This window comes from Rhinolophus sinicus, linkage group LG03 (assembly GCF_036562045.2).
Source record: "Rhinolophus sinicus isolate RSC01 linkage group LG03, ASM3656204v1, whole genome shotgun sequence".
Taxonomy (NCBI): Eukaryota; Metazoa; Chordata; class Mammalia; order Chiroptera; family Rhinolophidae; genus Rhinolophus; species Rhinolophus sinicus.
Window position 1 is genome coordinate 38,403,580 of NC_133753.1, and position 15,545 is coordinate 38,419,124.

Genomic DNA, 15,545 nt, shown 5'->3' on the forward strand with positions numbered 1-15,545 from the left:
AAGGAGAGGAAGGTGCCCAGAATAACAACTGTGATTCTGGATGTTATATTTGGGGAAATGATGATGCCATTTGCAGATATTCAAAACACTTGGAGAGGAACATATTTCAGAGGTAGAGTGTGGGTGGAGATTATGAATTTGCATTGGGACATTGTTTTGTGTAGGATTTCTTTGAGTATCCAACTAGAGGTGTAGACAGCTGGATAAACAGGTCTAAAGCACAGAGAAGAAATGTGAAGTTCTTTAGTTGATGCCTCCTAGAATTGAGGATTGAGGTCCTGACTAGAAATCTAAATGTGGGTGCTGTTCATATAGAGATGATATTTAATGCTATGAACTCGAATGAAATCACCTAGGGAGAGAATGTAGTTAAGAAAAAAGGTTCAAGGGCTCAGCCCTGGGACAATCCACAATATTTAGAGATCAAGTTATAGAAGGAGGGTTCAATTAAGGAGACTAAGGAGTGCTAACAAGGTAGAAAATCAAAATACTACAAGAATGATGCCGAGAAACCAAAGTAAGCATTTTGAGGAGGAAATAATAAATTATGTCAAATGCTGCTGGTGGGTTAAGTTGAGGACTGAGAATTCATCAGTTTTAGTGATACGGAGGCTATGGGTAACCTTGAGCTTTTTATGGAGTGGTAAGAATGAAAACTTTGTTGCTATGGATCCAAGAGAATGGAAAGGGAGGAATTGGAGTTAGTGAGTAAGACACTCAATGAATGAGGGTAGTTGGATTGGAATGTGGGATCAGAAAAGATTTTGTTTTAAAGTGAGAGAGATTATAGCATATATATTAGGGGAGCTGACCTAATAGTGAGGGACAAGTTGATGTTACAGTAGAAAGAGGGAGACTTGCTGGAGTGCTGTCCTTGAGTAAGTGGGAGGGGCTGGTATATAGTGCACCAGAGGGAAAGACTGGCCAAAGATAGGAGCGGGGTCAAATTCATAAGTGGAGGGATGGAGCTCCCAGAAGGGGTGGGGAGAACATACGGATAATTTCTGTAGCTTGCTTCTGTTTTCTCAGTGAAATAGGAAGTAAAGTCATTAGTTGAGACTGGGGAGGGAGTGGAGGTTTGAAGAAACAGGAGTCGATATGAGAAGATGGTCAGAAGAGGGAAAATTGAATGAACTAGGGAATATAGTCGGATTTCTGGGCAGCACTAAAGGTCTGCTTCAGGTTAGTAATCCTGAATTTAAAGTGAGATATATAACCCAGTTATATGTTTTTTTCCAGCCATTTTTAGCTCTGCAAGTGCAAACTTAACAATCAGTAGAGTTGAATATAACCAGGGTTGGGGTTTTGCCTGGTAGGTATGACAAAGTGAAAGGGGGCCAGGCATTTGAAGGTAAGGTAGAGGAGTAATTTCAATGACAGACTATGAAATTTAAGCCAGATTAGGGGGGATGTGAGAACTTGAAGGGAAAGATGGTGAAAAGGTAGTTTCAATAGATTGTAGATCCTAATAGAACTAAAAAATTGTTGGAGTTAGGGTATTAAGGGTAGAAGGTGAAAAGATAAGTGATTAGGATGATTGAAGTTGAGATCATGAAGCAGCTGCAATATTGGTAAAGACAAAATCTTGGCTATGACCATGGGAGCCTGAGTTGGGGTAAGGGCCAGACTGAGTATCAGAAGGTTTCAGCTACATGGATATTGAAAACACTAAGAATTATAATAGGAATAATGTTGTTAGAGAATAACAATGAGCCTTGTGCCAAAAATCCTTAGGGAACTGGGAAGATTTCTCTTTAAGAATCTGTAGGTGGTCTGACGGCAGTTTTAAGCTTTTCTTTTTTTACAAGGGTGTGGCAATAGAATGGAAGTGGTGGTGGTACTGAATGAAGTAAGGAAGGCCCACCTCTAGGCCCCTAAAGGATGCGGAAAAGAAATCAGCCATCACTTAAGAGGGCTAACGAGGAAGCTGTGTCCTCAGAGGAATGTTCAGAATAAAAAGCTGAGGATGTAGAGATTTTGCTGGTGCCTGAGCATGAGTTTCATGAGGCCCAGGGGAAAGATTGAGGAGGTGTGGTCTCTTAAAGGAAGGAACTTGGTTGCTTGGTGAGGATGAAGAATCCAAATGTGAGAGATGCCTATGGAATTATTGGCTTTTTGTAGTTATGGCCTAAAGAAGATAAGGGAATTGATAGAATTAGTCCTTATGCTCAGAAACTTACAGTAGATTTCTTAATTTTTCATCTAAACTGGTACACCTTTGAGGATGGAGAGAAGGATTTCCAGAGAATTACAATTAAAATTACAGTTTTTAAATTTTCTGCTGATTGGCAAATTACTCTGTTTTGGTAGATCTAAAACATGGTCTTATTGAAAAAATTATTTCAAAACAATTTTCCTAAAAAAGCATATTTATGACATTAAACATTAAACATTTTTTCTTTACATTGATTATCTAAACATTAAACATACAATCTAAACACTAACATAAGTAGAGCAGTCATTTATAGTACATATTCATGTAACTTTAATCAGTTTTTTTAGCCTGTCTCTAAAATGATATTGCTGATATTTTTCTGAAAATATATATTTTTTTCAACATAATCTTATTTTTCTTTTTCTTATAAAATTGGATACAGTCTTCAGAGTTGCATTTTATGGTTAATAAATTTGAAGTGAGACTCAGTTAATTCTTTTCTTTAGATCATAATATTTTTCAATAAGAAAATACTCTCAAGTTCTCAACTAGTAAGCCCAAAGCAATTTCTACTAAATGGAAGAGTCTCAATTTTTAAAAATTTATCTTAATTGAAATGTATAAATATTTCCACTTCATTATATTTATAAGTTCTGTCTTTTTACCTGCATTCAGAGTCCTCTTTTTCAATAATGAAGTCTTCAATATTTTAAAGACAAATTTCATCAAGTAAATTGTCTCTATGATTCCTTTGAATGTTTCACAATTTTTAAGCCTACTCAATTTCATTTTATTCTGGCACAGCACATAAATTTGTATAAATAAAAAGAAGAGTTCCATTAAAAGATTCTTCCCACAAGTCAAGACATTCCAAATTGCAGTTACAGAATTTGAAAATTAAACATTCACTGTTTCAGGTTTTAATATAAAATTTGTCCAATTCTTTTTGCTTTTGTAGGGATAAATTTCAGTGTCTTTCTGGACATAAGCTTTGTTTTTATTAATTGCATTTTACTACAAGTCTCAAAGGCTTAAGTTGAATGCTTCAATGAAAGATTTCTAACTGATTTTCAACAAAATGCAACTAGGATTTAGGAGACTTTTTTCCAATAATAATAATAATAATACCATTATTAAAGGACACGGGTTTTATAAAGTCACCCTTCAAAGGCTCAAATTTTTAAATATAATTGAGGTAGCAGAGAAAGCATCTGCAGTGTTGAAGTTTTTGTGTATTTAACATCAATTTGTTACAAAAGTCTTGATTCTGAATGTAAATAAAATCTAAAAATTTGACAGCTGTGGGTTCTGTTTCAATTGGTATGTTATTGCACTTTATTTGGACACAATTATGAATTATAATTCCAATTCCAAGTACATTTGTGTTTTATAAATTAGTAAGAACATTGTTTTTACTATAGTGCTGTGCTCTACAACAATGTATGTTATTACTGTAAAAATTAAGAATTTTATCTTTAGCACTGAGTTTTTCAAATGAAGTTAGAATTCCCAACAACAGAATGAACTTCCAGAAGCTTTACTTTGTTTCCATGAACTGAAGGGAAAGCTAAACTATTGAAATTAATGTGACTTTCTATGTAAACCTCTGGTGACATATAAAAGCAGTATCATTTAACTGTTTGAAAAATTCTTTTACTAATGGAAACAACACATTAACGGCAGTTACTTCACATTTCATACTTGTATGAGAAAACTTAGCATGAAAAATGAACACAAGTTAGAACAACTGTCATTTGGTTTAATGCCGTTGTGTCCAATACAGTAGCCATTAGCACGTGTGGCTCTTTGGATTTAAATTAATTAAAATAAAAAATTCACTTCCTCAGTCATACTAACTACATTTCAATTGCTTGGTAGCCAGATGTAGACCATTTCCATCATCTCAGAAAGTTCTATCAGACAGCACTGAATTTTTATGAAAAGTCAATTTGACAATATGCAAATTCACTTTCTATAATATTAAGTTGGTGCATAAGTAATTGCAGTTTTTGCAATTTTTAACCTTTTAAAGTGCCATTAGTTTTGCACCAACCTAATATACCTGTGGAAACATGACTTTTAGGCCATCTCAAGATAGCTACTAACTTATGGAGTAGATGCTGATGCTTCTTCAGGAGTTCAGTGTCTTCTTACTTTTCCGTGGTTGGTATTGTCACTATAACCCCATGGTAAATGTCACCTAACATTTTGTTCAAGTTGTACTTTCATTATCAACTGCTCGAGAAGCAGAAATTTAGTATTTAATTTTTTATTGAACATGTACTTGATGTATTTTTCTCAAGCTTATTGCTTCTGAAAGGTTTTTTGTTTGTTTGCTTTTTGTTTTTGCAAAATTTAAAAAATACAGCGAATAATATAATTAGTGTGCAGTTTTTTTTCCTACAGTGACAAAAACACTATAGGAAAAATGTACATACTATAAAAGGTCTTCAAAGGACTGCTTAATTATTTCCTGCATATATTTCTCATTAATTCCACTGTATTTCACTATAATTTCCCACTGGTCCCTGCAACTTTATACATCTCCTGTGGTGTACGTGGCTGATACACCAAATATTTGGTAGGGACCCCAATATGAAATACTTCTCCTATCACTGCTGGATACTGAAAGAAATCGCTTTCCCTAGGGCCTCCTGTCTCAACCTCACTTTGGTTTTTATTAGTTAACACCTGTTGTCCTTGAAAGAAGGAGGTGTTATGTTGCATCAAGAAAAGATTGAAAAGCGGGAGATGAGTTATCATTGATTGTCTTTCAGATTTACTTACACGTTAAAGTGAAAGTTCTATTCAATGCATGCATTGCACTACTGAACAAGATCATGACAAACTGGAAGTGCAAGGAAGAGGTCTGTCAGACCCATTCCAACCAATTTTGATGCAACTAATACTAATAATGTTCTAAAGTGAAAAATTCAGGACAAACGCCAAACCAACTGGTTGCATAAAACAGGCACGTCCTCAGCAAACTGAGACTTACGGTCCTATTTGTTTCCTGTGGAAGTGAGTCCAAGCTCCTTAGTTTGGTATTAAGTCATCCTAAATAGAATGACCCCAATATACATTTTCTGTCTCAATTTCCTGGACAGTATACTCCAGGTAAACTCCTCCAGGCTTTACTACATGTTTTGGTTCATGTGGTCTCATCTGTCTGCAACTGCCCTTTTCACCAATCTCAGCATATCCATTCCTACTTGTCCTTTTACTTCCCCATGTAAATACTACCTATCTAATTTTCCAGCTGGGACTTAATCTTTTTTCTTCTGAACATCCAGTGTGGTTTTTTTGTGTGGCTTCTCTTTGCCATTTTCCGTGTTATTTTTATATTTTACTTGCTTTTGTATGTGTCTAGATAGGACACATACCAAATAAATAAAAGCACTCTAGAGACAAGGTTTAAAACAAGATTTGAGAGATATAGATAGCGATTTGCATAATTAGCTTTGGATAATTCAGGTCTCATTTCCATCCATTTATTCATTCAACAAACATTTATCAAGGCTTCTATATACCAGAGACTGCTTTGTGCTAGAGACACAGTGGTGGTCACTGCTATTACAGAGATTACACACTCACATTATTACAAATAAAGACTTACACCACCGAGGAACTGTAGAAAACATTAAACTCATCTTGTATGTTACAACATAGGCGGTTAGTGGTCTTTGTTATTGATGTTTTTGAATGTAAATTGAGAAAACATTGGTTAATACCTTGGTGTTATTTTAAAAAACACGAAAAAAGAACCCAACTAGGTAGCATTCCAAAAAAATTAATAGACCTGAAGCTTGGTGACTTTTTTAATGAGTATGTTTCCTTCACAGTTGCATTGTGACTTGTGGAAGTGATGGTGATGTGAGAATTTGGGAAGACTTGGATGATGATGATCCTAAGTCTATTAATGTTGGAGAAAAGGCATATTCATGTGCTTTGAAGGTATTAAAAACAATTATAGCAGCTGATGTGAAATTGTACTGCCATGTGATTTTTTTTTTTTTTATGCTTGGATGAAAAATATTTTTATAAGTTTTCAGTATCGATGTACCGTTTTGTTTCTCTTAGGAAATAATATTAAAAAATGTATAATGCTGTAACCTGCCCAAAAGTTTTACAGGTAAAATCTGAATGGTTTATTAAAGGTGATTAATGGATATTAATAGTGAACCAAATAAAATATATGCAAGAAAATACACTTTTTCTTTTAAGAAAGAGGTTTAAATGTCCCTTTTTTTTTCTTTGTGGGAAAACTCAGTGGCATTTTCAGGTTTTTTTAGTGCACTAATTCAGATACTTTGAGAAATTGTTCTAGAAAAGAGGAATGCTTCATTAACTTTTTCAGGATATTTATATATTTCACCTTTCTAATATTTTATGTAAGGTATATATGGGAATGAGATGTAGTTTACTTGGAGACTGAAGACATGTTTTCAGAAGGACTTTGCAAACCAAGTGTCTAAAAACTAAGCTTTTTGTTTGTGATGAATTTTAATTGAGTATATTATATTTGGGTAGGAAAAAAATCTTTTTATAGTATTTATATTTTTTTTCAAATTTAGGCCCATTAAGGTAAATGAAATGGTCTTTTAGATACTTTAGATATTCTTTTTTAAATGATCATGTATAATGGAAAATACATTCCCAAAAGAAAAAATGACCAGAAGTATAAATGACATACATTAAATTCAAGCTAAGTTTCATTAATAAGCAAAGAAGTTCGAATTAAACAATTGGATTTTTTTGTTTTTCCTATAAGATGGGCAAGGATGAAAATTATTGCTAATCCCAATAATTATGAGGGCTTGGAGAAGTGTTACTAAAGGAAAACCACTCTCCTCTTGTATTTATTTGATGGTTTGTTTTTTGTTTGTTTTGTTTTACTCTCACACTACTACCATGATCACAACACTTCTGCACCAGATGTATTGATGTTTTTCCCCACACTGGGCAATTCTCTGCAATTCCAGCTGGGTGTCCTAAAATTCAATTCAATTCAAACACTAACCAGAATTAGTGTAGACCCCACAGATTAAGGGCTCAATCCCACGAAACTGTTCCCCATTTCAAATATCAATCACAAGTAGTAGGTCCCCAAGTGACCCACAACTACTGTCCAACTTGGCTACAAATTGCAGGTTCCCATGACCCCCTCCGAGGATTCTTTCATTTTCTGCAACAGCTCACAGAACTCAGGGAAACACATTTACCAGTTTATTATATAAATAAAGGATATGATAAAGGGTACAGAAGAGATACATAGGGGAGGTCTGAGAGGGTCCCAAGCAGGCGCTTCTGTCCCTGTGGAGTTGGGGTGAGCCACCCTCCCAGTAGATGGATGTGTTCACCAACCTGGAAGCTCCTCGGACCCTATACTATTAGGATTTTTATGGAGGCTTCATCACATGGGCATGATCAATTACTAGCTCCGTTTCCAGCCCCTCTCCCCTTCAGGGAGGTTGGGGGATAGGGCTGAATATTTCAGCCTTCTAATCATGGCTTCATTTTTGTGGTGACTCGCCCCCATCCTGAAGCTAACCAGGAGCCCATATATTTTAACTGGTTTACCATTAATATCCATTAATCACCTTTTGTTTTTTTTTCTGAGGTAGATACTATTTATTATTTGTCATTTTACAAGTGAGCAATTTGGAGATGAAAAATAATCTGCTTCATGTTACATAGTTAGAAAGGGGTAGTGTAAGACTTTGAAACATGTCTGACTCTAAAGACTTAACTCTTAACCACAACACTATACAATTTGCTTCCTGTTCTAGAATATTCTTATTAATGTCAACCCATATTTAAATCCTGCAGGACACACAAAATATCGCGCCCCCCCCCCCCATTGGCATTTATCATCCTTCCGAATTTTGGATTTACTATCATTAACAATAAAAAAACATACAAGCAAGGATGAATTACTTTTACAATTATAAAGCCCACATTGTGGTTGCAATACAACAGTTAGTTAACTTAATCACTGATAGTCATATAACTCAAACATAAACTCATTAGAACAAAAGACACTCCTTTATATAACCCAGGAAATTCCAAGGGATTTAGGAGCTCTGTGTCAGAAACCAGGGTTAGAGACCAAATATTAGAACAGAAGATGTCCCCAGTGCTCTCGTCACTTAGAAAATTACAAGAGTTTTAGAAGCTCTGGGCCAGAAACCAGGGGCAGAGACCAATATATGTTTTCTATATTTTACAGTATTATTATACACAGTTGCTGGAACATTTTTAGAGTAAACCGATACTACGTATCAATATTAGAATGAGCACATTGCCTTTTCTTCCATGTCTTTGTGTCTCAAATCTCCCTCTCCTTTTTCTTATAAGGCCATCTATATATCCTTGTTACATCTGCAAAGACTATTTTCAAATAAGGTCATATTGACAGGTACCTGGGCTTAGGACTTAACTCGTATACATGCCTTTTGGGGGCCACTATTCAACCCACTGCAAGTCCCACAGTGCTAAAATATTTTCTTTGACTTTAAGAATGGAGCTTATGGGACTTTAATAAAATGACATTACCAAATAGCCATGCAAAGTTGACAATTTTACAATGTATTTAATTTAAAACATAATTCCTTATAAACACTTTCTGTTTTTGGATTCAGTAGTGCAGGAAAGTATAGTTAGATGCTTTATTTGAGAACAAAGTAGAGAAAATATCACCCTCCAAAACAGTGAAACTGGGATGAATCAACATACAGAGGATGCCAAAAAAAATGGATACACATTTTAAGAAAGTAAAAAACTATTAAAATTACGCTGATAGTAACCATTTTGAGCACCTCGTGTAATTGCAGAAGTCGAACGTGACTTATATTCATCTTTTGTTATCGGTGCATACCGTGTACTACCCGGAAAATAAGCCCTAGCATGATTTTTCAGGATAACATCCCCTGAACATAATGCGTCTTTTGGAGCAAAAATTAATATAAGACCTGGTCTTATTTTCAGGAAAACATTAGTTTTTTCCTTTCTTAAAATATGTATACATTATTTTGGCACCCTCTGTGTTTGTGTGTAGTAATAGTTAACGCTTGCATAGTATTTTACATTGTCTAGACCTTTTAACAAAGATACGGAGAAGTATGGAATTATCTCCGTTTTATTGGGAAAACCAAAGCTCAGAGGAAGGTCAAATGGCACAGTCAATAAGGAACACAGTGGCTGCAACTCACGTCATCCTGGGCGGGGTTCCAGTCCTCCCAACCCACCAAGAAGGAGAATGGTTGACCAGATCCTGACCAGAGCCCTGATCCTTTGAACAGTTTCTTTTTTAAAAAATTTTACTAGTTGACAGAGTTCTGATAGTAATTTGGTTTCACAGTATATTTGTTGGAAAAAGACTTTAAAGCAAGTTTTTTTTCAGGTCTCTCGGGTGAGTTAGTACAATTATATACTTTAATATGAATAGAAGGCTAGTTAACATGCTATTAAAGAATTACTAGTAAATTCTTTACTAGAGGATTTTAGTCAGTATTCTAAGAAAACTGTTTGCAAGAAAAACACAGCCTGGTTGCAAAGTTCCTATCCATGTACACACATAAATAAATAGTTGGTGTTTCTGTAGTTTTGCCAGTGAACACTTAGCATCATCACTGTTGTCCTGAATTGGTTATGGCTTTTTGTTTATTCTCTTCTTGTTTTCTCATTTAAATTATTATTAGCTTCAACATTCTGAATTTAGTTTATTGTGGATTGTTTAATTACAGTAGTTACACAGTGTAGACATACACAACACACTATTTTACACAAGTCTTCTAGTAATTGAAGATAAATGTATATTACAGTTCAAATTTGAATCATCTGTACTTTTATTTGAACAGATGTACATACCTTCCCAAATTTTGCTATATGCTTACATGTCATTGTTATCACCAAGTTCTTTTTCCACTGGAGCGGAAGCAGGTGCTCTAGGTAGGCTGAGGGTCCTAAGTGTACAAATATGGCTGAGACCTGTTGCTATATGATAGAATGTATTCATTAACAAACTTCAGTTGTTTGTTTTTCTTGGCAGTTATCATTTAATCTAAATTAATAAATTGACCATATAATTTAGTAAAGCTTGTATGGGATTGGTAGATTATGATTTAGTCTATTGAGACATAATTCCTCTTGGAGAAGTAATAAAATTAAAGTGCTAGGGCAGAGAATTGACCTTTTCATTCTTAGTTAAAAGCTCTGCAAAGCAATAGTATCTGCTGATCATTTTCAGAGCTTAAAACTGTTAATTTAGTGTTTTTAAGAAGGTGCCATGGATTCTGCTTTTAGACTTTACTCCAGAAAGACGTAATGATTTTGTTGTGGAAACTATAGTGTGCTCTTCCCTCAATGAGACTAGCTATGTTTTCTCTGAAAATACACTTTTTCTTTTAAGTTGCATTTCTTTATTAATGACACTGGGGAATCCATAAAATTACTACTAATTAAATATTTCTCTCCAGAAGTAAAAGGAAAATCAGAGACTAAACAGTTGGCTGGTAAAGAGGGAATTAAGTTTTCTAAAGGTATAGCAGATAAATTTTTCTTGCTAATAATATATTTCAGGAAAATTGTATATTGGTGATTTCTTGATGTGACGTATGAGGTTTTTGTGTGTGTTTTTTTAAGGATGTTTAACTATGGAGAGACTCCCAATCAGTTTGGATTTGTTTCTTACCAATGTTTCTTACCTTTATTTTTCTTTTAGAATGGAAAATTGGTCACTGCAGTATCCAACAATACTATACAAGTCCACACATTTCCTGAGGGAGTTCCAGATGGTATATTGACTCGCTTCACCACAAATGCAAACCATGTGGTCTTTAATAAGGATGGAACAAAAGTGGCTGCTGGATCTGCGTAAGGCTGCTTGATATCCGAAAAAGAAATAATGTTAGAGCAGCATGGCCTCATTAATTGGTTTCAGGGTAACATTTTCAGGTCTCTCTCTTCTACTTTTTCTTTTTTTCTGTTCACTTAATTTTTATATTCAAGTCTTTTTAACTCGTAAGGTTTTTGAGGACAGACTTGTGTTTCTTGTGAATGGAGATATGTATATTGCTTTGCCGATAGCCTATTTAGTAAATACTGAAGAAAACTGGGAAAAGATGATACTTTGATAGAAAGTTTTAAAAATTATTTCAGGTAGAACCTAGCCTACTTTTAAAAATTATTTCAGGTAGAAAAACCTAGTACAATTAGGATTTTTACTGTTTCCCTTGATGTTTATTTGTCATATGTAATTGGTGAGTTGCTGAGGGGGAGTAAAAGGTATAGTACTTTTAAAAATGGTTATGATTGTAATTAGACTAGCAAATAATAGAAGCTTTAGATGTAACTAAGGAAGCTATTTAGAAAATTTGTGTTTTAACAGAATAGGAAGTCTTGTGTTTTTAGCGTCTTTATAGAGCAAATCTAAAAGGGTAAGTCATTAAATTTGGGTGTCAAATTTCACAAGTTGCTATAAAGAAAGTATGACATTTATTCTTGTGACTTTGAAATATTTGGGCCCTAGTTTTTAGGAGAGTCTTTTGTATTGGCATTTGTTTGTGTACATCACTCTTATTGTTCATAGTGACTTTCTAGTCAAAGTTGTGGATGTGATGGATTGCAGTCAACAGAAAACATTTCGAGGACATGATGCCCCTGTTTTAAGTCTTTCCTTTGATCCTAAGGACATCTTTCTGGTAATAATTTTTTCCCTCTCTTTTTGCATTTTTCTTGAATATGCTTAAAATTGTCGGAGAATTAGCAGAAAATTTCACACGGTTGATAAAAGACACATTGGTTTATTAATTGAACCAGTTTCCATATAGTTTTATGTCTGCACCTATAGAGAAATCTATTGTTTTATTCCTGCAGGCCTCAGCTAGTTGTGATGGATCTGTCAGAGTTTGGCAAATTTCAGATCAGGTAAACTCATCAATTTGTATTTAAATCTTTTTGCCCATTTTCATCATATATTGAGTGTTATGTATTGTATTACTTGATCAAATTAATTCTTTTTCTTTTGAGTAGCATTAAATACTGGTTTTGTATCAAATTCCATAAGAATCTAATGCAAAAATAAATATGTTGAAGGCTATTTGCTCCTTTACTTAATCACAAGGGAAACAATAGATTTGTATTTCATTTTTAGGTTTTGTAAATCAATGGGGGATATTTAGTCTTTATATATTTGCAAACTACCATCTGTTGGACCCTAGATGTTGAGAATACGAAAATAAAATAAAGCATGGGCCACACTTGACTTGGAGAGTCACATAAACAACTTACTCTAACCCAACCTGATAAAATTTTTAAAGGAGCTATGAAGAAGGTGTTGTCCAAATTGACTGAGGGAACAATTAATTCTTCCTCAGGCAATCAGAGAGGCCTTGGAATTCCTAGAGATGTGGCTGATGAGAAAAATATCCCCACAAATGTACCTCAGCAGCCACAGTTCATTCCATTCATTCTTGAACTATTTAGGAGGATTGACTTTGACACCATAACATTTTGTAGTAGCTCTCTGAAGTTCATTTTCATAGACACTTAAAGGTTTTAATATATTGGGGTTTTTTGTGTGTATGATTAGTCAATGAGTATATTGTTTGCTTTTCTACATAGGAAGTACTCTTAGTTATTTAAAACTTGTGCTCTTTATACCTCTGAAAGACTTAAAATAACTTAGATAAATAAAACATCATAATTAGATGAAAGTAAATTAAGTTGCTTTTTTGAAGAATCGACCTATTAAATGTATTCAGTTCTACATATCATTTGGGGGGAATTTTCATAAAGGGAAATAAATTTTCTTTTTTAAAAAATCAGACATGTTCTGTTAGTTGGCCACTGCTACAAAAATGCAATGATGTGATAAATGCAAAATCAATCTGCAGACTTGCTTGGCAGCCGAAAAGTGGGAAGGTAAGTGACTCTTTATTTTTCAACCTTTTTAAAAATTATCTGTTCTAGTTCTTGTCAACTTTGAATGTAAAAATAGTTTTTAAATTGTAACTCTTTCATTTGGATTATAAGTTTTAGAATGCCAAGCCAACTAATTAATATTGGAATGCATTAAGAAACATTTCACTTTTAAAAAGTACATTTTACATGAATGAATTAATTTTATATTCTTTTTACATTGATGTTTAATGGAACGACCGTGGAAACAGTTTTGTTATTTGATCTTATCACCTGTATTCAACATTTTTGAGGTACTAGCTGATACAGTTAGATGATAGAAAGTTATGAGAGGTTTGAATGGAGAAAGGAGAATGCTCATTTACAAATGAAATTCTTATTATGAGGGAATACCAAGAAAATCAACTGGAGGAAAAATTAGAAAGTTCAGTAAGGTAGCTGTAAACAAAATTAATATTTGAAACCAATAACAATCCTATATATAAACAATAGCTATTTAGAAAATATGGTGGGAGAAAATAACATACTGTTATTTTCAAAAAGATTTATATCAAAAGATAAAATAACTAGGGATAACTTAGTAAGAAATATGAAAGATGTATATAAAGAAAATTTTAATATGCTATCAAGGGGGGTTAAAGGAGAATTGTTAAATAGAAAAATATATCCCCTTCTTAGAAAGGAATTTTCGATATAAGTATTTAGTTCTTCTCCCAATCTATAGTTTTGACAACATTCAAATATAAAATATCAGTAGATGTATGGGGAGACCAAATAATGCTGATTGTAAAGTCTACATGGAAAATTAAGTCTTCAAAAAGAAAAGCGATGAAGTCTAATCCAGTCAGATAGAAAATATTATGATATCATGGGAATTAAAAGTTTGTTACTGACACATGAATAGACAGATATCTATTAAACAGAGAAATGGATCCAATATATATGGGAATTTAGTGATGGTAAAGGTGGAGAAAGGCAGATTTAGTAAATGTGGCAAAGGGCATAAATACCAGGAGATGAGCATCATTGAGAACCATCTTGGGAGGCTTCCTACCACAAGGTGATCTCCATAAAGATTCACATATCTGCTATATTCTTTCAACTTTTCTGTACGTGTGAAACTTTTCAGAAAACAAGATGAATAAATTCAGCAATATAAATGTAAATATTTTGTATGTTAGAAAATATTTTAGAGTCAGGACAAATGACAAACTGGGACAAGTGTTTGAAGCAATATGACAAAGAGTAATTTCATTAATATACAGAGAATTCTTACAAATCATTCAGATCCCAATAGAAGGATGGACAAGAACATGAGCAGACACTATATAGTGAAAGATATACAGATGGCTTTTAAGATGTGAAAATATATTAATCTTTCATACTGTTATAAAAATATCAATTGAAGCTATAGTGATAGTCTAGTTTTCATTTCTCAGATGGTCAAAGATCAAAAGTTATTATATACTATGTTGAAGAGGGTGTGGTCAGTCATCAAAATAAAAGACCAACAGTACTACTAGGTATATATCCTACAAGCATATTTATACATATGCATTATAGGGTATGTATAACGAAAATGTTGCACCATAGTTTATAGTAGCAAAAGACTGGAAACATCCAAAATGTTCATTAATAGGGAATTGGTTAAATAAACTGGTATCCCTGAAAATGGAACACTCTACAACTGTTAGAATGAGGTATAGCTCTGTATTTCCTTACATGGAATAAGCTTCAGATACATTAAATAACCATCAAGTTGTAGATTAATAAGTATAAAAGAATGCTCTTTATTAATTGTGTGTGTGTGTATGTGTATGTGTGTGCTTGTATATATGTGTGTATCCATTCTTGTATAGTCTATTCTTATATTTGCTTTTGGGAAGTACAGAATTTAGGTATGGGAGGGAGACTTTCTTTTTAATATATGCCCTTTTGTATCATGTGAATTTTAAGAGTATACTCGTACATTCTGCATTAAAGTAATTGTTGGGAAATCCAGTATGTATTATTTCTTTGCTTATAAAACATTAATTAATCTGAGTAATTTTAAAATTAACATAGTTTTCCTATTTGTAAGTAATACTTTTTTTAAACAAACCATATTTAATAAAAGAGAAAGAACATACCGTTTTATTTTTCTACTAATCTGTTTTTTTGGAAGAATACATAGGAAGATAAATTTCCTTTTCTTAAGATTTTCAAAGTATTCTGGCTCTGTTTCCTTCCAGTAAATTAGATGAATTTTCTGATTCAAAAGGCTTAGATTCCTTAAGAAGTCATATTGAAAATACTAGTAACTTCAAGTACTGTGTTTTTCAGTGCAAGCAATAGAGTGGTCATTACCCATTCTCTGCTTCTCAGAATTTTAAGTAATTTTTTGACTCTTGTTAGTTGCCAGTTAAAATACAAATTTGCTCTTCTTTTTTATAAACTTATTTAGATGAATTTTTTTGCTTTTTTTAAAATT

The 15,545-nt window shown here is 33.4% G+C and overlaps 1 protein-coding gene across 2 annotated transcripts in view; it reads left to right on the forward strand.

Annotated features, from left to right (window-relative positions):
• The window catches only part of WDHD1 (WD repeat and HMG-box DNA binding protein 1), a 45,748-nt gene that overhangs the window by 1,763 nt on the left and 28,440 nt on the right, over positions 1-15,545 (forward strand). For both annotated transcript variants that reach the window (XM_019725744.2, XM_019725747.2), the window contains exons 3-7: positions 5,998-6,109; positions 10,878-11,029; positions 11,745-11,856; positions 12,032-12,082; positions 12,983-13,078. In XM_019725744.2, the coding sequence (XP_019581303.1) occupies positions 5,998-6,109; positions 10,878-11,029; positions 11,745-11,856; positions 12,032-12,082; positions 12,983-13,078 (523 nt within the window). The remainder of the gene's footprint in view (positions 1-5,997; positions 6,110-10,877; positions 11,030-11,744; positions 11,857-12,031; positions 12,083-12,982; positions 13,079-15,545) is intronic.